At 35.5% G+C, this 22,192-nt stretch overlaps 2 protein-coding genes across 2 annotated transcripts; one reads left to right on the top strand and one right to left on the bottom strand.

Annotated features, from left to right (window-relative positions):
* Positions 4,762-8,206, top strand: LOC105168181. Its single transcript, XM_011088138.2, has 4 exons — positions 4,762-4,915; positions 5,026-5,146; positions 5,573-5,869; positions 7,868-8,206. The coding sequence occupies exons 1-4, from the start codon at positions 4,824-4,826 to the stop codon at positions 7,982-7,984; spliced, it is 627 nt and encodes a 208-aa protein (XP_011086440.1). The 5' UTR covers positions 4,762-4,823; the 3' UTR covers positions 7,985-8,206.
* Positions 8,392-13,884, bottom strand: LOC105168180 (serine/threonine-protein phosphatase PP2A catalytic subunit). The gene is made up of 6 exons (XM_011088136.2): positions 13,298-13,884; positions 11,507-11,621; positions 10,266-10,374; positions 10,105-10,182; positions 9,286-9,477; positions 8,392-9,202 (listed from the first exon to the last, which is right to left on the bottom strand). Exons 1-6 carry the CDS (start codon positions 13,548-13,550, stop codon positions 9,029-9,031), a joined length of 921 nt encoding a protein of 306 aa, XP_011086438.1. The 5' UTR covers positions 13,551-13,884; the 3' UTR covers positions 8,392-9,028.

Below are 22,192 nucleotides of genomic sequence, written 5' to 3'. Positions count from 1 at the left end.
GAATTAACATATGTCCATATTCTTGAATTGTCTTTCAAATTTCTCTCAGATCTTGAGAGATCTTAGAGGTATCGGACTCGATTTCTTTCTAATCAGTCCCTTTAATCATAATTTATAGAACTGTATTAGTGAAGGAAATTACCCGTTCCGTTTATCTTTGCTGGTAATCTACCATGGACTTTGATTGCTTGTATGTCTTTCACCCCATTTCCTGGTAGCACCTTCTGGATATTTGATGAATTCTCCATCATTGTTTTTGTTCCTCCTTAACAAGAGGTTCATGATCCGATTTTGTGGCTTTTGTTAAAATTCTTAGGACGAAATTCTTTCTCTGTTTTTCCACAATCTGGAAATACTCCAGATTGTCACTCGAACTCTCATTCGGGGTTTTAAGATAATCTTCTCCCTTTTTTAGAATTTCCATAAACAATCTCCATCTTCGATCTTTCACAATCTGAAAGTATTCCCCGTTGTAACTCGAACTTTTGTTCGATTCCACTTTCTTAAAGAGTTCATCCGTTAGTGGAAAAAATATCTAAATGCAATATAAACAAATATTTTTTTTAATAGACTTAGGTTCTGATGTCATTTTAGGAGAGCATGGTGCAACAAAATATTAAAATTGCGAAACAGGAATAAACTGCTCTTTTTAAAGCTATAGAGGGGTAAAATTATCCATAATTTATTCAAATTTAGTCAGCCGGCAGTAACTACCACATTTTTTAAAGTACGAGGCAAAATTGCCAAGATCAAACTTAGAAACCTTAAAATGCTATCCTAAGTTACAGATCAATTTTTGCAATTTACCCTCTTGGGACGTGAATGAAGTTTTTCCCTATTCAAAACTATAATAGAAAAGGACTATACAACGACTCAAATATTTAAATTGTAAAACAACAAAAGGCTAATATCATTTACTTCCCTATATATATAAATAAATATAATTATTATCCTGGACAACATATACGTATATACATAAAGCAAGCTATATATTCAGTTGTTGAGAGAAGGATTGGGTGGTGGAGGCAACACCATAGGAATAAAACCAGTGGATGGAGCCAACGTATATTCGCGAGAGTTCTTCTCATGGAACCTTCTTATGTAAGCATTAGCCTTCCCATCTGTGTTCATCTCACTCTGCAGGTTCCTCCTGTGGAACCTTCTGATGTAATCCGAGAAACTTCCATCATCCACACTATCATCAAAGATCACATGATCATCATCTCCTGCTGCACCCTGCTCCATCACATAGGATTTACTCAGCAGAGCCTGTGACTTCTTGCTTCTGCTGAGATTTGATGAAAAACCGGTGAAGGGGTCGATCGGAACAAGCCCGACCGCCCCGTTCTTGGCTTGCTTATCGCCTAAAGTCATGGTTGCTAGAGAAAATGATGAGAATTTGATGATGTTGAGCATCATCTGCATGGAGTTCTCACACACTGACTTCTTTTCCTGCATGCTCTTTTGTGTCATTGCAAATCTATGTTTAGCTTGTTTTCTTGTCAAGTGTACCTTTGCAAAAATATGATGAATTTATATGTAGGAGTAGCTAGAAGGGCTTCCAATGTTTTTGCGTAATTACAGAGACACCTCCTAAAATTTGAACATGTTACAAAACAATTCATTAATTTTGAGAAATTACACTTACAGCCCGTTTGTTTTGTCGTGTTTTAAATGGTAGCTTTACCCTAAAGACTAGATAGTCAAGGAGAATTGTGGGGAGTAAAAATAAAATTGAGGACAAAATTGAAATTTCACCTCCAAGCACTGCAAGATGTCATGAAGGAGTGATATTACTGGATCGCCCTTAAGCTTATTATATAGCCACAAGTAGAGAGTTAGAAGACGAAATATTACATTCTTATGATAAATAAAGATGGTAGCATGTGTAAAGACTCTATTTAGGAATTAGGAGTGAGCTGATTAATTCGCAAACTAAGAAGACTCTTTATTTTTGAATTAAACTTGCGATCATTCAAAAGTAGTGTTACAGATTGACCTGATTATTTATTTTTATAATATAATGTACGCCCGTGTAATTTTTCAATAATGGGGTCGAAGTTCTTTGACAATAGGCATAAACTTCAGGGGGTTAATGTAAATTTTTTTTTGGAAATTTAAAAACTTAGGGCTGAACACTTATTTGTGTAAGAATCAAGGGTCTTTGGTGTTAAAAGAAATAAATAAATAAAGGGTCCTTTTGTAATGATTTATTGAAGCATGAATGTCAAAAGAGACAAGTATACAGAAGAATCAATCTTTCTTGAGAAAAGCTAACATGATAATAAACACATGGAGAATTTATATTCCACTATTCATCTTGGCCAGCTATCATGGGATCACTATGACAGAATAATATCAACACAATAAGTTTGATGGGCAAAACAAAGCAGTTGCTTTCATGGCATCAATCCGAATCAAACTGATCAGTTGAAAAAGTAGTGAGTATTTGAGCACAAGACGAAATGCTAAAAGACAGATTCTAAACCATATATACTTTCTAGTTTGTTGGGAGAAAAAAATCCAAATTAAAAATATAAGATGCGCAACAATATGATCATTTCTCCAGATGTGGGATTTGAGACAAGCACATGACCTCATTATCACCAGAATGTTCAATTTGATTTCATGAGCCTCACAAGTTATCTTTAGATAGACGTCTCATGAAAAAGAAGAGGTTTCGGAGTTTATAAACTGCACAAGCCCCTTATTTGCAATCGATGTGATTTGGGTGCCAATGTTATTATGCGGAGGCTTGGTACAAGCACATGACATCATTCTCACCCGAATGTTCAATTTCACGAGTCTCACAAGTTTATTCTAAAAAAACACATTTAATTAGAGAGAAGAGATTTGGGATTTATAAGTTGCACAAGATTCTCCTTTGTGATCGATATAGTGTAGATCTAATATTATCAATGAATTTAAATTTTTTAATATTTTGTATGCAGTCATTTGTCATTGTCTGAAAATGAATAGGGTCCAATTTGAACCCAATGGGCAGCTATGGAGGTGGATTTCTATTTCAACTTTAAGATAAATGGACATCAAGTAAAGAAGGAAGGACAAGATTCTGAATAGTTAGTCACTTGTAAGCATGAGCTTCTTAATATTAATTTTTGTGGGTTAAAAAAAAAAAATAGGGATTGTATAAAAGTGGCTTTTTTGTGTTCCTTTATCTTTGTTCATGATGTTATCTCTAGTGCTTCTTCCCCACCATTTACATGGAATCTAAGGACATATTGTTTGGTAGCATAGAAAGGGTTCTTTATAATTAGTTGGATAAAGAGCTCATCAATTTACTTTTCTAAATTAAATGGATATATTTATAATTAAAACTATTTATAGACATTCTTCGCATCTAATTAGGACATAAAGCTAATGTCAGTCCTGATGTAAGTTTATGAATTGTGTATCATATAAAATAAAAATAATTTTAAAATTATGATATGTCCATATAAATATTGATATGTGCAAAGGCCCATTTTGCATTTGTGCCCTTGGATGAAAAACCGAAAAAGGCCAATTTCAAACAAGATTGCGTGTTCTGGAGATGGATTGGCCCGACCCAACTTGACGATTCGCGAATTTGGTCTTTTGGGTTCAGGTTACCTAGCCCCATCCCTTGAAGTCCCGGTGTCATTTGTACATTGGATGCAAGCTATAAATAGTATTCCAGTCCAATATTCAAGTATCTAAAAATTCTTTTACTGTAATTATTCAATTCTGATCGTACAATCTAGTAGATCGTATCCCTAACTTGACTGTCAAAGTGTTTTTGTTGGAAGCAACCCAACACCTCTTATGCGTGTTGTTGATTTCAAGCTTATTTCCTACTAACTCGAGAGGATCCTCCATGACCAATTGGCCTCATCAAATGTTATTCAACCTCTAGAATAAGCCAACATCTCGAATCTCTAATATCTGATGTAATTATTAATTATTCTTCGATCATATGATAAATATATCACTTTAATTTTTCTCAAATATTATGAGCTCAGACATTTAATAATTTGACTATCTTTCTAGTAAAATAATAAGAGCTAATCATTTATTAAAAGGATAATGGGGCAATAAAAATTCATATTTATTGTAATATTAAGATTCAGAATTTTATTAATATTAAAATTATTAAAAAAATAATTTTAAAAAGTTAGCCAACATATTAATACTATATTTAAGGATAAATCACAACGAGCTTTTTGAAATTTAACATAATTATGAATATTTTTTCATTGTTTCAAAAATTATTAATATTTTGATATTTGATAAAATTATATAATCATAAAATTACATAATTCTTGAATGTAGGTTCGAACTATCAACTTTACCCTTACTATATTCTTTTTTTTTAAAATTATAAAAAAATTAGACGAAGTGGATGAAAAAAATTAAAAAATTATAAAAAAAATTATCTACTTAGTTCATAAATTTTTTAAGAAAAATTTAAAAAATAAGTAAAATTATAATTTGTAGTCCACATTAGTATTTCGATCAATTCATAAACAATAATGAATGAGAATCTAATAAAAACTAACATATGGAGCTAATTGTTGAACGACCGTTAAAATAAAGGGTATTAATAATTTTTAAAATAATAAAAGAATATTTGTAATTATGCAAACTTTAGAGGAGCTTGTTATAATTTACCCAATATTTAATAAGCTAACTGTGGGATTATCAAACACTGAAGGGGCCAAAATAGAATAAATTGAACATTATGGGGACCTATATATAATATTTCATAATTCGAAAGAGAGATCTACGAACTCCATTAACCCCAAGATTTCAACAGCAGAGGAGAAGAAAATACAGAGACGAAAATGCTTTACTCAGCTACATCGCCATTGATTCTACCACTGCTCTTCTTTCTATTTCTGTTCGACTCCACACGTTTTTCGTTAGCTGACAATTCGTAAGTCTAAATCTTTTCCGTTTTATGTGAAGTTCTGATTTTTATGTAGTACGAGTTTTAATTTATTTGTGAGATTTGATTTTTTGAATTAATGATTGTTGAGATTACAGAGAATTAAGAACAGTAAAAGGGAGAACGCTGATGGGTTTTAAGGAGACACCGGGTGGAGGAAATGTCACCTTTGATTGCTCTCCTTCGGGCCCTTGCATACCCTGCTCTCGCTCTGAAAAGGTCCATTGTAATTTCTTGGGGTTTTGGTTTTATTATTTATTTGTTGTGATTTGTGCTTCTGCCGATTGGTTGGATGCTTTTTGGGGTGGTCAATGTTGAAAAATGAAAAGGGTTTGTATATATGATGGTATAGTTTCAAATTGATCGGATCATTTGGGCTATGTAGCTTATTTGAAGAGGAAATTGTCTAAGTGCAATTGATTTTCGCTGGGATTCTTCCAACTTAGGTCCTCATTTTCAATGCATTATGGTTGTCTAGGTAACTCCTTAGACATGTTAAAGTAGATGGAAAGGAAATATGTAGATGATTTTTATTTAATTTGTGACAATGCTACTAATACTTGAGCATGGTGCTTTGATTTAGAATTAAGATTTTGCTGAATAAATGTTTGTCTTACACAAGAAAAGTTTGATTCTGTTTCTTAGAGTGACGAAAAATACCGCTGTGGTGAAACTGGATATCGCATTCGTTTGAAATGTTTTCCCTCTGGATCTGGTTCAAAAGATTCAGAAAGCATAAAAGAACAGAAGCCACGAGCTACCCTCGAGGTCACGGATTTGGGTGTTAACCAGCACGACACAGACGTAATCATTTCTGCGATGAGGCAAAGAACATTACTAGATCATTCATCCAAATCAAAAGGTCGATCAAATGCTTATGTCACTTACAGAAGTTGCATACCGGCAGTAAATGAAGAAAAAATATCTGTACTAGGTTTTGAGGTAAGTTCATATCGCTTTTGTGCATTCTATACATCACTTTGTCCAACTAACAGAAATGTCACTTATCCATTTGGACAATATCAAAATAAAACATTGAAGCTTATACACTCAATGTGTACAAATGTCCATGATGTTGAGAATGACTTCTAAAAATTGGGGCTTTAAGCTAATATGCCACGGAACGAAGCTCAGGAGAGTGATCGTGTAAGACAATTGAGGGTTGTACATGAGATATGTGGGAATGATGGATTGTTGGAGCTATGTAAAATGTTAATGGAGTTTACTGCAGTGAACAGATCTTCCCGAGACAATTTTGATTGAACGTAGATGTATTTGATCCGACTTCCTGTGTAGGTACTATGCCAGGTTTGAGGGGAAAAAAGGGCTAGGTTATTTTATCACATATGTATTCTAAGACTGCTGACCATGATATAGACTACTGAAGGAGATTCTAGTGGATGCCAAGGACCATGAAGGTACTATGAAGGTTAGCTTTTGTTGTCCATGGACGATTAGTGAAGAAGTATTTCTCAAGTGTCGTGGTTTGTGCAACATGTAGAGTATGAATTTTGGCACATGAGACTGGAAATCTGAAACAAGTTATAAGCAGAGGAATTATAAGTAGTTGGAGCAATAACAAGGTTCTTGACGTATTTCAAGTTGGTATTGAACTGATTGAATAAGAGTTAATGGAGGCTGGAGATCAAGAATTATCTAGAATGGAAAGGTTTTGTTCTCAGGCTCAATATCTTTTAGCTGATTCATATTAGTGGTGATTTCTTCAAAGGATGAAGACTTGTTAAGTAAAGTGGACTTGGAAATCATGTTTTGGCTCCAAATGTTTTGAGTTATTTAAAACATAGCACGTAACTGAAATGAGATAGTTAAAACGTTTTTGTAAAATGAGTATATTTATCAGGAGGTGATGATATGGCACATAAGTTAAATAGACTGCAGAACAGTTACAGATGGCGCTTTTGGCATATTCAGTAAAACTTACATATTAGGAAAATTTATTTAAGTTGTGCTAGTTAGTACTTCAGAGAAAAATTAAATTTAATTGGGGGGAATGAGGTGATTAAGGGATTACTGGATTATTTTTTGTCAAATAACATTAGAGATGCATAATAAGGGAGGACAGCAACTGGCCCTGGTAACATTGAAATAAAGTCTTGTTGATCGGATGCATTGGTGATGTAATTCCCTCTATCGTTGTCATTGTCTATTTGCATGAGAGTTACCTCATCATGCTACCTGTTGGACATTTTGTCCTTGACTTGTTTCTGTCTGAGACAGTCGGATGTCCACACCATATCTGTATTGTTGATAGTTACTGGGTAAACAATGGAGTAATGTCTTTGTGATTCAGTTATAGTTTTTATTTCTTGCATAGTATGTTTATACCCATTTCTGATGCTATCATCTTACTTTATTGCATCTTTCTTTCTATACTGATTCTTTTTCTGGAACTGCATTTTTTATAGAAATACTTGGATTCTGCATAATTTTCACTCAATGTCTTATCTCTATAATGCTGAATTCACTTAATATGATCGAGTTTCATAATGAAAAAAGAAAAAAAAACATTCTTATAATGAGGGCTACCAGTTCAGCAATGCTTCTAGATACTTTATGAGCGAAGGGCTAAAACAAGTGGCTATTGTATTTTTGAGTTGGGAACACCTACTGTAATTACCAATGAGGTGCTGTATTTACAATGGATGAGTTTTATCACGGACCTTTTAGTCGATTATTTGGTGCCTGCATATATGGTAAACCCATATAAACACCTAGCACTTCAAGGCTGCACTAGTCTGCTGCGATGTTTCAGACAACATGATGCAGAAAGAGAGAATAGCAGTTCTGATTACTATTTTTCCCCTCTTACATGTTTTGGCCTCATTACTCCCATTATAAAAGTTAAAATAGTCTAGTCTTGTAATTTCTGGTTTTGCTACTGACTTACCTGCTTATTTGGCTTTTAACTACTCTGTGCAGGCACTTATGTTAGCTTTGCTGTTAAGCAGCGGCTCGTTTATATACTTCAGACGGAAGCGTGGCAGTGCTATAGCAGGTGGTGCACCAGTCAGGCTCCCAACTAATTCTAGATTTTAAGGTTACATACTGTTACAACTTAGAGAAACAGCTCTCTTCCTTTTCCTTCTATAATCAAGAATGTTGTAACTCGCGGTTAATATTCGGAATCAATCTTTTCGTCGGATTGTTGTTCTGCCTTGTAATCTTATCTTTCTGTAAGTATATAATTTATATCTTCACTTTCCATTGAGACCGTCACTTACAGAATAATAAAGGGCTCACTAACACTGATTATTTTCATGTGTTATCAGCTGCAGTCTGAATTTGTTTCTGAATCCTTCTTTCCATTGGCATAGACATGCAAGAATCACAATCACTCAGTTGTACTAGTGAGAGAAACTGATTATGAATGTGCACTTGATACAAACGTAGGGCTGTCGGCTTCAAATCCTTCCACAAAAACAAAACCACCTTATGTACAAGGATACAAGAAACGACTTCATATTGATGAAACAGTCAAACTACAGATCTAGTGGCATTAGAACTAAGCACTTGAACTTTCATATGCTACTCCAAGAACCATCTTCGAAGTAGTGTTAATCATATACTCAGGAGAGCACTTAGCCACTAACTAAAGCGGCATCCCTTACCCACCCTACCATCAAAAACTCCCATCCATCCTAAAATTTTTTAAATTTTGGACACCAATAAGTCCCATGGACAGTACTCAACGGAATGAACTCGATTTTCAGTCCTATACCTCGCCAACTCAAGTCAGTTTCCTAAATCCTACAATGACAATGCTAACCCCGTCTATACACAAGCAGCTATCACCAAAAATAAAAAGTCACCTTGTAAATAACAGAAGATAATATACCATCCTATCACCGCTTTCTCCTTTTCCAGGGAACAAAAAAAAGGATGTACAAGACAAAATACTCCATGCCTGCCAGAACTCTCCAAATATCTTGAGCACACAACCAAAGTCAGGAGTAGAGCAAACTCCAAAAAAAAGAATGATGCGGACAATAATCCTCAAATAACAATACTCTCCTCTTAAGACACATCTACAGTAACATAACTGCAAGCATCCACTACCAACAGCAGCCCAAGGTGATGAGTTCACAAAAAATAGTCTGGAGTCTTGCGCGTTGTGTCGGGTTCAATCTGCCGAGGAGCCGGATCAAACTGGAGGAAATTCTGCTCCATGTTCTCCCCAATTTCTAGTATTGCAGCCATGTTTCCGCAGCGGTAACAATAGTTCGGAGCACTAAACACAGTAACAACATTCTTCTCCTACAAATTTGGAAGGAAGAAATAAACAAGTATTGTTTGGACATGGGAGTTGTGAACTCGAAAATTAAAGGTTATAGACAAACCTGACACCAGTTGTAACCCTCCATGACAAGCTGGTGTGCTCTTGAAATTAGAGTGAGGCCATTGGTGTGGTTGAACTGAGCAGCTATATCCTGTCCAAAGGTGTAGCCAGCCCCACGCGGTGATATGCCCCAACCGCAACGATCATCCGGATCAGACCACAAGAGGTCACACATTGGTCCTTCGTGCGGAACCTACCAGACCACCAGAAACATTCATAAATGAGATTATGCATGAAAATAAACTAAAAAGTGGTTCATGTGACTAAAAAGCCTAGCTTTTTAAAAGCATAGCCATTGTCGTCTATCACAATAAACAAAGGTAACATAAGCATCAAGATAGCGAATACACATGCTCAGCCTTCTTAATTGATTGGCAAAAATCGCAATACATCTGAGAAAACAGAAGAGGCTAAGCTTCTAATTTTAGTGGGCCCAAATATCCAAACTATTCGAGCATGCTTCCAGCCAGAAATCATGAAATGGACAGATGGACTGCACCCCTTTTTCAAGGGAGTGGTGGGTAGTAGCACAGTGTCATAAACCCAGACAAAAGAAAAAAGACATCAAAACATGTTCCTGTATTAAGAGCTAAATCGGCTAAAGGTATGGGTCATAATTATTACGGAGATCCCGCATGGCCCAATGATCTTTTATATATTTTTCCAGGGCTAAAGGTATGGGTCATAATTATTACGGAGATCCCGCATGGCCCAATGATCTTTTATATATTTTTCCAGTAGTAATTCTAGGAACATATTAAAGATGTTAAAGAATGAGATGCAGTCGAGAGTGCTGTCATGGATAAAAATTTCACTATACCTCCTGTATACGATCTAAAGCTCGAATATTGTCTAAGGTATCAAGAGATGGTGAAAGACCCCCGTGCAAACAGAAGACCTACAAGAACACCATATAAGACATCAGATATTAAAAAGATGCTATATTCAAAATAAAGCAAACTGTACTTCGATAATCCAAACCTGACTCTCAATCAGTGCTGTCAAAGGCAAATAATCAAAGAGATCAGTAAAATACTTCCACACATTGGCATTGCCATACTTCCTCAAGCATTCATCATAAAACCCATACCTGTATGGAAAGAAATCCATAAATAATCAAGAAGGCAATCAAATCTAAAACCATGTAATGTTGAAACATTGAGAATTCTGAAAATAAGCCTTAGACAAACATTATATACACAACTTTCCATCTAGAAACAAAATTCATTTCAGTCTCATAATCTGAGTGAGATTATTTCTGTTGTGAAGATTTCTTTATCATTTTACAACCACAAATGTCATCCAGCATTACCAGAATACTACTGCCATAAAATTCCTGATTTTAGATATAGTGGGATGTTCATGGAGCTCCAGGCAAGATTAGGCGCCATTAGACTAAATATCAGTAATAATTTCCACAAGACTTGCTTTCTTCAGGACAAGTTTTTCAATTAAAGAAAGCCAACACTGTTAGGATTGAACATAAGTGCAAAAAACTAAAAAGACCTTCTTTTCTGATTTTCAGTCAATGAGATTTTATATTGTAACTGAAATAATGATCTGAACATAATTGACAAGACGTGGCGAGCAACTGGTGCATTGAACAGGTGGCCCTAGGGTTGTGCCATTTCCTAGAATGAGCAGATTTTAACTCTGGTGTGAACCTAAGGTTCCCCCCTGCGCCTTTTTACAAGATACTGGGGCATTTGCCATGTGCTCATTACTGAAGGCAGACAATCAAAAGGCAAGTCACAATGTCAAACAAAAACCTAAGTGTATTTTTTCTTCCGTCTTATAAGATATTCACTCTCTTAATATGGTAGTTCTTTCTTTTTCCATCTGTTTCTTTTTATCTACTTTTATTTTCTTCTCTTAGTCTCCTGAAATTGTTCTGCCAGTTTTCTTCTTACTTTTCATCTGAAATTGTTGCTGTTATTATTAAAATTGGTTGTGAAAGCTGCAGATCTCTGAAAATATGTGGAATTTACAGATATATTTGCCAAGAATTCTGATGTTATTTTCAGAGGCAATCTCTCTCTCTCTCTCTCATCTTTGTTTAATTGTGCATATATCGGTTATGAGTCACTAACATTCTGAAAAGGTAATAGAAAAGCCACTATTATGTGCTTTGCTCAATAAGGCGTGTGTGCCCTGGCTCTAGCGCACCTTCACGCCTTAAGACTTGAACAAGCACACCACACCAGAGAAGACATAGCTCTTACACTTGAGTGATTTGCCGACTTTCATGATTTCCTCTTAGGATTGTGATTCTATCTCTATAACGAACTTTCAGAGCCACTAAAAGGGTGACCGTTTCCACCGAGTAGTACCCACGATCTGCATTAAATGAATACATTATTAGTGAAATGGCACACTTCATAGAAAGTGTAAAAAAATCTCAGTGTAACATTAAATTTGCTGTTAAAGAAGGGATTAAGAAACTCCAATTGCAGGTTAATGCATAATTACAATTTCATGGAAAAGCACATGACTTAATGCAATTGCTCATGATAAAACTTGACGCAGCATTTTTCTGCTAGGAAACACCAGTACTGGAGTCCCACGTTGAAAGATAGAAACCGCTGAAAACCAGGCCACTAGCAATGCATTTTTCCCTTATGTCCCTGCATAAAGTATTGCTTGTCTTCACCAAAGACTCGTGAACAGGTGGCACCCAAACCTATATTCTATTTTTTCGAGAAAATAGAAAGCAAGAATAATAATCGTTTATTTTGTTAGCATTCTGTGAAGTTCCCCTAACGTACCATGGGGACACTATCCAAGAATAAGTAGGATGATAAGGCAAGCCCCAAAGGTTACGTATGTCACAAGCGTCAATACGTTTCAGCTTTCCACCTATCCTTGGACTCATTTCATGTATATTGGTTATGTATCCACATTCATAGATAAGAATGTGATTGAATCAGTTTTGTCATCAATCCTATGATCAGTTGATACGATAGACAGCAATTGATTAATCTTATCATCCGTTAATAAGGTGAAAGGGTCAGAAAGAGAGTTTGAAGGGGATTACAAGTCTTTACTTCTCCAATATATGGAACCCACTGACTCAAGAAAAACATCGATTAATACGTTCTCTCACTCGAATATAAAACAGAAAGCATCTCATATCTGAAAGTACTATAGTTGTCTAGTAGATAATGAGCAAAGAACTTCAGGGGTTTATAGTGTGGACGTTGAAAAAGACATTAATGCCTTCTGTTGACTTGACAGATGCTGAATTACTAGACTCCAGGTTAAATCTATTCGTAGAAGTTATTTATATGCAATACAGGGTAGATTCAACACTTCATGCGGTATGCTAGATCCATACGGTTGGTATTCTACTGCCCACATCAATTTGTTTGATTTCCGTGTATTTATTACAATTTGCCAACAATCTACAACACAACTGCATGGAGACACCTGATCAATCAACGTGAACTGTCCGAACCAAAGTCCACCCAGTACTTCTGGAAAATTTTGCTCGCGTAGGCACAACTAATCCATATTGTCGGATTTCAACACTGTATCCATCTCATCAGCACTGCCGGAACCTTAATAACTGATTACCCATCTTGAGTGTGAAGACAAACTAAATAATAAGCCAAGGAATTAGCTTCCCTCCCATTCTTGTTCGAATGAAATTAAACAATTTGCAAAGGATACAGCTTCCATGAGCATTTTCTTACTTCTTTTCAGAAGAAACGAGCAATGACTTCCCAACAACACTCAGGTACACAACGTTAAACTAAATATTATGCATCGATTTAGACACTTCCAAAATTAAAAATACCCGCATTCAGATGACTTCTTTATTTACCAATAGAACCCTCCACAACCACAAACTCAACTTCAGTCCAGACCAAGTCCACGACTCTGTCCAATTCACAAACAACTAATTTAAACACACCTGACGTTCAAACCATAGGCATCCACACAATAAACAGATCAGAAAACATCTTTCTGTAATAAATTCACCAAAAACGGCAAGAAAGAGGGTAACTACTGACCGACGTAGTCTCCCATGAAGAGGTAATTGGTATCCGGAGCGTTGCCACCAATCCGGAAAAGCTCGATCAGATCGTAGAACTGCCCATGGATATCGCCGCACACAGTTACAGGGCATTTCACCGGCTGTACATTCCACTCCTCCACCAAAATTGCTCGCGCTTGATCGCACAAAATCTTGACCTCCGCCTCCGACAGCGGCTTGCACTCCATCAACTGCTCTATTTGCCTATCCAAATCCCCATGCACCGGCATTTTCTCAATTGAAACCAAAACTACCTCACTCCTTCAGCTGCTTGAATTCTCAGAACCTCGATCTGGAATTTGAAACCGAGATCCAAATCCTGAATTACAGAAAACCCAAACTGATTGGCCGCCGGATCACCTGAGATCTAGATTTGGAAAATTTTCAACGAAAAGAAAAAACCGGTGTAGATTCTTTCTTCATGATTTTCTATTTCTGAGATTCGTTTCCATTTTTATGAGAATCTAAATTCAGAAATTATTGAGAAAATAATTATTTTTATTTAAAAAACATATATAAAAATATATATTTCATGTGTACAGAATACAGATATAGAAGAGGCAGATAGATATATAGATCTATATATGTTGAGTGTGTGTGTGTGTGTAGATAGACTTTGGTCTTTGTTGTGTGTGTGTGTGTGTGTGTGTGTGTGAAGAAGAAATGGTGGAACTCGGAATGAAACTCAAATGAAGTTGAAATGAAACGCAAATGCAAGTCTGCGCATGTGGGCTGCGGGCCAGTACGTATATTTTAGTGATTGTTTTGGTCTTCTAAAGAAATGAGAAATTTCTCGCCCCGGTCAATAATCAGAAGACACGTGGCGGTCTGGCGGCTGGTATTTGGGGTTTGCCTGCGCGCAAGGCGTAATGTAGTGGATGCCGCTGTTGGGCCTTCAGAATATGGTTATTCGTTATTGGGCCTAAGGGTCCAATGAGTTAAAATTGAGAATGTGGGTATCATTAATGGGCTTAGAACCCAATGTCGAGAATGTGGATATCATGATTGGGGCCTTAGGATCCAATACTCCAATGGGTCAAAATTGAGAATGTGGATGTGGTCCAAGTCCAAGTCCAAGAAACCGACGCTGGCAATTCTTGACTTGAGTTTTTATTTCCTCTTTAGATTAAAAGTCAATTTCATTTAATTTCTGAACTTGTAAATTTTAGGCACAAAATTATAAAAAAATCTTAATTTCACTCACCAGTTATAAGCAGAAAAAAGTAAATGCACACAATATGAAACAAATTTCTTATCGACCAACGGTTTATTCACTTGTTAAAAAACAAGGAAATAAAGCTCTTTATTTTTTATAATTATGTTTAAGGTAACTTTTTTTTTTTGTGAAAGGAGGCGAATGCCAAGCATCCCCCAAAATCACCATAGCAAGCTGTGAGTTGTATGGCCAGCGATGAGTGTGCTGTAGGACCCCCCGTTGGATGCCAAGGGTTCTGCAGCACTTTAAAAGTATTACCGTCACCCACCCAATATTCTAGCTCTAACAAGAGGGTTAACTTGAGCTTTAGCATTCATCTCCATCACCATGAACTGGTGTTTAAACTTGCAGTCCAATAGTGTTCCACCTCATCCTATACCTCAAGATCCAGTCCACCCATATCAAATTCTTGTTCGGGTATATTACCTCTCATAAGTGCTTAGACATGAGGGCTAGATTCATAGGGAGGATAGGCAGTATACCCAGACCTCTAACGTCCATGCTCTGGCATACACAATCCCATGAAACTTTTGCACAGTCGTGATCACTGCAACCCTTCCAAAAAAATCGTTGAAATTTCTTGTCAATTTCCTTTATCACTCCTTTAGGTAGGATAAATTCACCGGCCCTAATAGAGGTTGAGAGCAACCAATACTGATTTAATGAGTTGCCTCTATCAGTGAAAAAAAAAAAGAGACACAGGTATTGATTTTGTCCTCAATTTTGAGTAAAAGTGACCACCAATCTTGGAGTGTAAGCTTAGAAGCAAGCATAGGAACATCGAGGTATTTAATCAGCAGGTACCCTAATGGGATATGTAGTATCTCTATCTGCCAGTTATTGACACCTCTTGCAGTCTTGGATAGCAACTGGCTTTCCCGCGATTAACTTGGAGGCCTGAGTACTTGCTAAACAAAGTTAGGTACTGGTTGAGGACATTAATTGAATATTCACCCTCTTTAGGACATAGAAGGAGATCGCACATAAAACTCAATATAAACAATTCTTGGTCCTTACATTGCCAATGAATCTGAAACGGTGGGCACTATGTAATCCATTCCGTGATTACAACTTGCAATACTTTCATTAGAAAGACAAAAGATAAGGGATCCCCTTGTTGCAACCCCCGTGCACCAGGGAAGAAACCCTCAAATTTCCCATTAACCTACTTGGCAAAAGAAAATCTCGAACACAACTTGCAAAATGTCCCACTCCACCGAGTCGTATGCTTTCCTAAAATCAATCTTAATAGTAGACCGAGGTGGAAGATACTTTTGTCTACCCGTGCATGAGGTTCATAGGCAAGAAGGATGTTGTTACTAATCCTTCTACCCGTATGAAGGCATTTTAGCTATTGCCAACAATTTGGCTGAGGACACCTTGCAACTGCTTTACCAAGATTTTAGTAATTTTTTTATGGAGAACATTACAACACGAAATTAGTCGGAAGTCTGTCACGATTCCTGGGACTTGCACCTTAGAGACAAGCGTGATCAACGTCTTTATGGAATAATTTACATTTTGGGATAATTACAACTACCTCTCTTGAGTTTTCGTCTAATTATGAATGTTTTTTCGTTATTTGAGAAATTATGAATAATTTCTTAAATAAAAAATAATTATGTAGCATATGTGAAAATTACTACTTTATCTTTATTGAATTATTATTTTTTAAAAAAATTATTTGAAAAAATATAAAGAAATCTGAAGGTGATAAAATTTCCTAAGCCATTTTAGACAAAAAAAGTATTTTAGAAGAATTTAAAATTATAATTTATAACTCAAAAGAGCAGTTTGACCAATTCACCGTAAAAAATTGATGGAAAATAAATAGAGGCTACAAAATATGCTTGTTATTAGATGGACGTTAAAATCAAGGAAGTATTTGTAAATTTTCAAATAACAGTGAAGTATTTGTAATTATGTCGAATTTCAGAAGAGGTAGGTATAATTTACCTTTGCATTTATGCATTTCGATCATTGAAAAAGAAACTATTATAAATCAATAAAGTAAGAAAATTATCAAACACATATATCAAAATTCAAACAAATAACTTTATGAAGTTATGAAGTTCACCTTCATCAATTGTAATTTTGAATGCATTTTTTTTCCTTTTAGGATAATTTCCCAAATTGGACGTCGCCAACTTTAAACTAATGTCTTCTTCGGTTTCCAACACCAACAAAATAATTAACTGAAGGCAATATATTGTTACACTAGAGATACTGGGTTAGGAATATTTCCCCATTGTTACCCTATAATCTTGCTAACTCAGACTTCATATTTCCATACTTCCGTCATAATTTATATTTGTCTCCTAATGAATCTAATTCTTAAGATTTAAAAAAATTGCAACACAATATCTCTATGACTATTACAAAAATCAAGACTGTTAGTAAAACACGGGTGCACGAACAAATGAAGTGATGAGCTTTTTTTTTTCTAGAATTAAAAAATAAATCAAATACTCGTTACTCGATTGAAATCAATCAATAAAAACTCATTTGAATTCGATTGGTTAGACTACAAACCAAACTCGAATAATTTTTTTTGTTCAATAACCATCGAGCTCAGTTCAAGTTTTGGAAAAGGTAAGTTTCATTAATGAAATAATGTGGAAGCAACCCAAAACACTGCAATTTACAACCCATTATTGCCAAGCAATTCTCCCCAATCTATAAAATACAAAAGCCTGAAGGGACTCCTATAAATAATTTGAAATCTAAGCAATTTAATAACAAGCCTCGCTACCACATTAGTCGATGACCTCTGATTCATGAATATGCATTTGCCCCTCTCTTGCCAAATATGTTACTACTGAAGCAAATCGTCAGGTATGCCGCATTCAAAAGGTGCTTTCCTCTCTACTTTCGACTTGGCGAAGCCACCCCTTGTTGTCGTTGCTGCAAGGTCCAGTTGAATATAATCTTCAAATGTAAGATTGCAATGCATTGTTGCGAGAATCTGCATTAGTAGAAAATATGATTGTGCATCTCCAGCACATATTCCTCATAAAGGATTCAAAACACCTCAAAGTGAATAAACGATGGCTTATCCAATGTTGATGGCCAATCAATGGAGAAAAACATTCTTGTGGATTTTAAAGGGCCACTGCAACAGACCTATCCAAGGAGCAGCCGATGAAAGAGGTCTCAACAAGGCACATGCATTTGCAGTAGAAAACCTTCGGTAGAAAAACTCTATCTAATTTGGTCTTGCCCCGTGCTATAGCTAGAGAGTGACTAACAACTCCATTCGCTCTGCTGATCGTGTAGACACCTTGCTTAATGACAATTGAAAGCTTAGGTTTTCTTCTCAACCCCATGCGACACGATCCCGTTGGATAAAGTTTGATTGAAACTCCCATAGAATGCCATGGATAAAGCCACAATTGATTATTCTTCCCATCACCAATTATGTATTCCACAACCGGCATTAGAGAAACTTGTAGCTTCATAATTTTCTTCCAACTCCATGAGCCTTTTGTGATACTCACAGTCCAAATAATTTGGTTCTTAATCCTGCGTTTGAGGACCCATTTGCACTATACTGATCGTTCCTCCTTGTTGTCAAGAACCCACAATACTTTGCACATCAATGCCTTACTCATCAATTCCGCCGATTGGATGCCAAGCCCTCTAATATCTTTAGGCTAGCAAACATGCTCCCAGCTAACTTTAGCTAAATTCGATCCTTTGTAGCTGCCCATACGAAACGTCACAACAACTGCGCTATACGCTTAATAACTCCTTTCGGAAGGACGAAACTTGAAAACCAATAGAGGTGATATGAAGCCAACACCAATATTTATAAGTTGGAGCCTCACACGGGAGAATTGCTTCGTCCCCCAGTCTGCAATTTGCTGCTCAATTTTACCCCAGAGTGCTATCAGTCTCCAATAGTAAGTCGAGGAGGTGAATGGGATGCCTAAATACTTTATAGGTAATTGATCCATAGGAAAGCCAGCTAGAGCTTGAGAGCGAGGCTTTGAAGAACCACAAATTTAGAGGAAATGATGGAACTCTTTACCGTGTTTACGTGTAGGCCCAAGTGTTGTGCAAACTCATTAATTGCACTCTTCAACATATCGAAAGACTATGCTGTGACTTTGCAATATAGAAGGGCATCATCTGCAAAACTTAACATACACAGGCCCAATTCCGAGCACCTCCAACGAAACACAAGTCCTATTGCTTGATCAATGTGTTTCTTGATCATTGCATGTAACATCTCCACAACCAACATAGAAAGATAGAGCGAGATAGAATCCCTTGCCTCATCCCCATAGCACCATTAAGAATTTTTGAGGCTGTCCATTCAAGAGAACGGAGTAAGTTGCTTTGGTGATATAATGTTCTATCCATCTAATAAATTTTGCTAGAAATCCGAGCAACTGTAAAGCAGCAAATAAGAAATTCCAATTTACAGTATCATAGGTTTTTCGAATATCCATCTTCATCACACAACTATGACGTAAGTGATTCCGGTTATAGCCACGTAGTAGCTCTTAAGCAAGCAGTTCGTTGTCATTTATTTTTCTCTTTGGGATAAAAATGGTTTGGTTAATATCAACCAGTCTGTTCATAACAAGCTTCATCCGCTGCCCAAACACCTCGAGATGATTTTATACATCACATTTTGTAACAAGCAATGGGCCAAAAACCCGCAGCTGTCAAAGGATTTTGATTCTTAGGCACTATCGTAAGAAAGGTGGCATTTATTTGTCTCAACAACCAGCCCAAGATAAAGCAATTGCTTCACAGCGCTAGCCACCAATGCACCTACCATGAGCCACGCTTTCTTGAAAAAACATGGAGTACAGTCATCCAGCCCGGCGCTTTCCCATCCTCAATAACAAATAGTACTTCCTTAGCATCAGAATTGGTAACATCCATAACATAAGTTGCTGGCTCCACTTCCATTAGCTTCTCCATAAGGTAAGGTTCAATATCCATCAAGAGACCCCCTTGTGTCGCTAGCCTCTCCAAGTAAGCCGGAGTACCATGGCACGAGCTATTGAGCAATTTGTAACTGATCGAGCAAGGGCACTCCATTACCAGAGCTCAAGTGACAGATTTTCTTCTCGCTCTTTGCACTGTACTTTTTGAAAAATAGCCTAGTAAATTGATCTCCTTCCTTTAGTCATCATATTTTAGCCTCTTTTTTAATTATTTCAAGCTCAATTTAATCTCAATTTAATTAGTGTAATAATAATACAATATTCCTTAAAATATCAAAGTAGTTGAGCTCGAAAATAAATCAAAACTCATTACAAATCAATAGTAACTCAAATTGAAGGAGAATTTTCAACCAAAGAACAAAACAGTCTCACATCCCCACACACCAAAGAATTTGGTGGAATAGACTAACCCAACCCCCCAACCAAAACCAACACAACTTTTGCTTTCTTCTCTTTTACGACTTAACTTTTTCCAATTGCCAAATACCTTTAACCGATGGTAATCGCCTTATATATGGAATATGTATATGCTAATGATTACTACATACTACAATTAATTAAACTAATAATCAAACTTAATTAAAGCTAAAGTTAGGACTAATTAATTAATTTCTAACCTTTAGGTGGATAGCGGAATTTGTACTCTTTATGTAGAAAAATATTAGCCGTTATATCTACAGTGCGTGGCGGCTGTCCACACGTACACATAAATACATATATATATATATAGGATTAAATATAATTTAACCCTATGTAATATGTGAAATGAATAAATATTTCTTACAAAAAAAAATTAGCAAATTATCTCTATATTTGAAAAAATAAAGCAAATTGATGGGGGTAGTTTGCTACAGATTTTTTTTTCGTTTCTCATATCACAGGGGGTAAATTGCATTTTTTTCTATATATGTATATTTATTTATTTTGACTTGATATGGAATTTTTAGTTGAGATTTGAGAAAGCAAAGTATTATTATATTTTTTTTTGTAATATTATTATATTTTTTCGTCCTATGATTTAGATTTTGTACATTTTTAGTTTCATTGATTACAAAATTTTTTAAAATAGTCCTATAACTTTAAAAAATTATCATTTTTGGTCTACCTACCAACTTTTAGATTGTATTTGAATTGAAGGATTTCTAATTCTGGATTTTAACTTCTTAGTAATAAAGTTTTTGAATTTATTTGGATAATTCTAAATTTGAAGGATTTCGAATCTTTTAATTTTAATTTGGAACTATGTTTTGTTGAATATTGACAGGTTTTAAATTATTTTCAAATGGAGTTATTTGAAATCATATCTCCAAATTCTTTTTCAAATCCAAATGCACCCTTAGAAAATTGACGAAAAAAACCACGTACAGATCACGTGGTCATTTCCCTCCATTATGATAACGATCATGTGACTTGCATGTAGTTTTTTCCATCAATTTCCTAACAAAAGTTAGTTGGATTACTGAAATTGAGACTTTTATAAGTTATGAGACTATTTTCGAGAATTTTGTATACAATGTGACTTAAAAGGGAAAAGTATTATTTTAGTCCGCTAAATATGCCTAATTTAAATTTTAGTCCAATAACTATGTTCATTTTTGTTTAGGTCCAGTAACTTACGAAATTGCTTAGTTTTAGTCCTCTAACAGATTTTCAGACAATTTTACCCCTATGCAACTTTTGAAAGGCAATTTTAGTCCATATGCACTCATAGGGGTAAAATTGTCCAAAAATCTGCCAGAAGACTAAAAATAAACAATTTCGTAAGTTACTGAACATAAACAAAAATGGACATAGTTATCGAACTAAAATTAAAATTAGGCATACTTAGCGGACTAAAATAATACTTTTCCCGACTTAAAAATATACTAAATTTAAATTATGGGTTGAAAAATGGAATTTTCCCTTATTAGCACCACATTGTATTAGTTATAGGATAGGTTATTGATATTGAGTGTGTACTATTGTCCTATATTGAATGAAAGACAATGGATTTCAGCAACATATAAATTTAAATGGGAAAAAGCAATGTCATCCTGTAAGATATGGGTGGTAATTTTAGTTCTATTTAAAATAAATTTAGTAATTTAATTATGTAATTTTAAAAGTCCTGACAATTTTAGTCATTTTTGGCTAAATTTGATTTGAAAATTTCGTATCATCAGTCATGTCAACACTTAAGTATTGGGCTTTCAAAAAATTTGATCCAAAATATCTTCACTCTCTAGAATTTACTGTAGGACCAAAATTGTATATATATATATTTTTTAATCAAATATGAAGTTTCTTCATCCGTAATGAAGTATCGTTTCAGGACAAAATTACGAGGCTTAGGCCAAAGTGAATAATTTTTATATGTTGTAAGGATGTTTGGTTGAAATTGATACGTGCATGCCACATTATCTGACGTGGTATGTGAGGATCGGATTTAATTTGTGCCAATTTCGGATACCTCGTATGGGTTAATTAATTAAGACAATGGATTTGCATTTGTTATCGTCTCACGTTGGATGGGACAAGGGGTCTGATCAACAAATAAGTCTAATATTCACTGATTTCTGGCGGGACATATTTTCACATCAAAATCTTAAAAATTTCAACCAAAAACAAACAAAATTGTAAAATTTCAACCAAGGAACACAGAATATGGCGTGAAGCATCTGATCAAGATGACCAAATGCACGCTCCATCAGTTACC

The sequence above is a fragment of the Sesamum indicum genome, linkage group LG8, assembly GCF_000512975.1.
Source record: "Sesamum indicum cultivar Zhongzhi No. 13 linkage group LG8, S_indicum_v1.0, whole genome shotgun sequence".
Taxonomy (NCBI): Eukaryota; Viridiplantae; Streptophyta; class Magnoliopsida; order Lamiales; family Pedaliaceae; genus Sesamum; species Sesamum indicum.
This window is presented reverse-complemented; position numbering and strand designations above follow the sequence as displayed.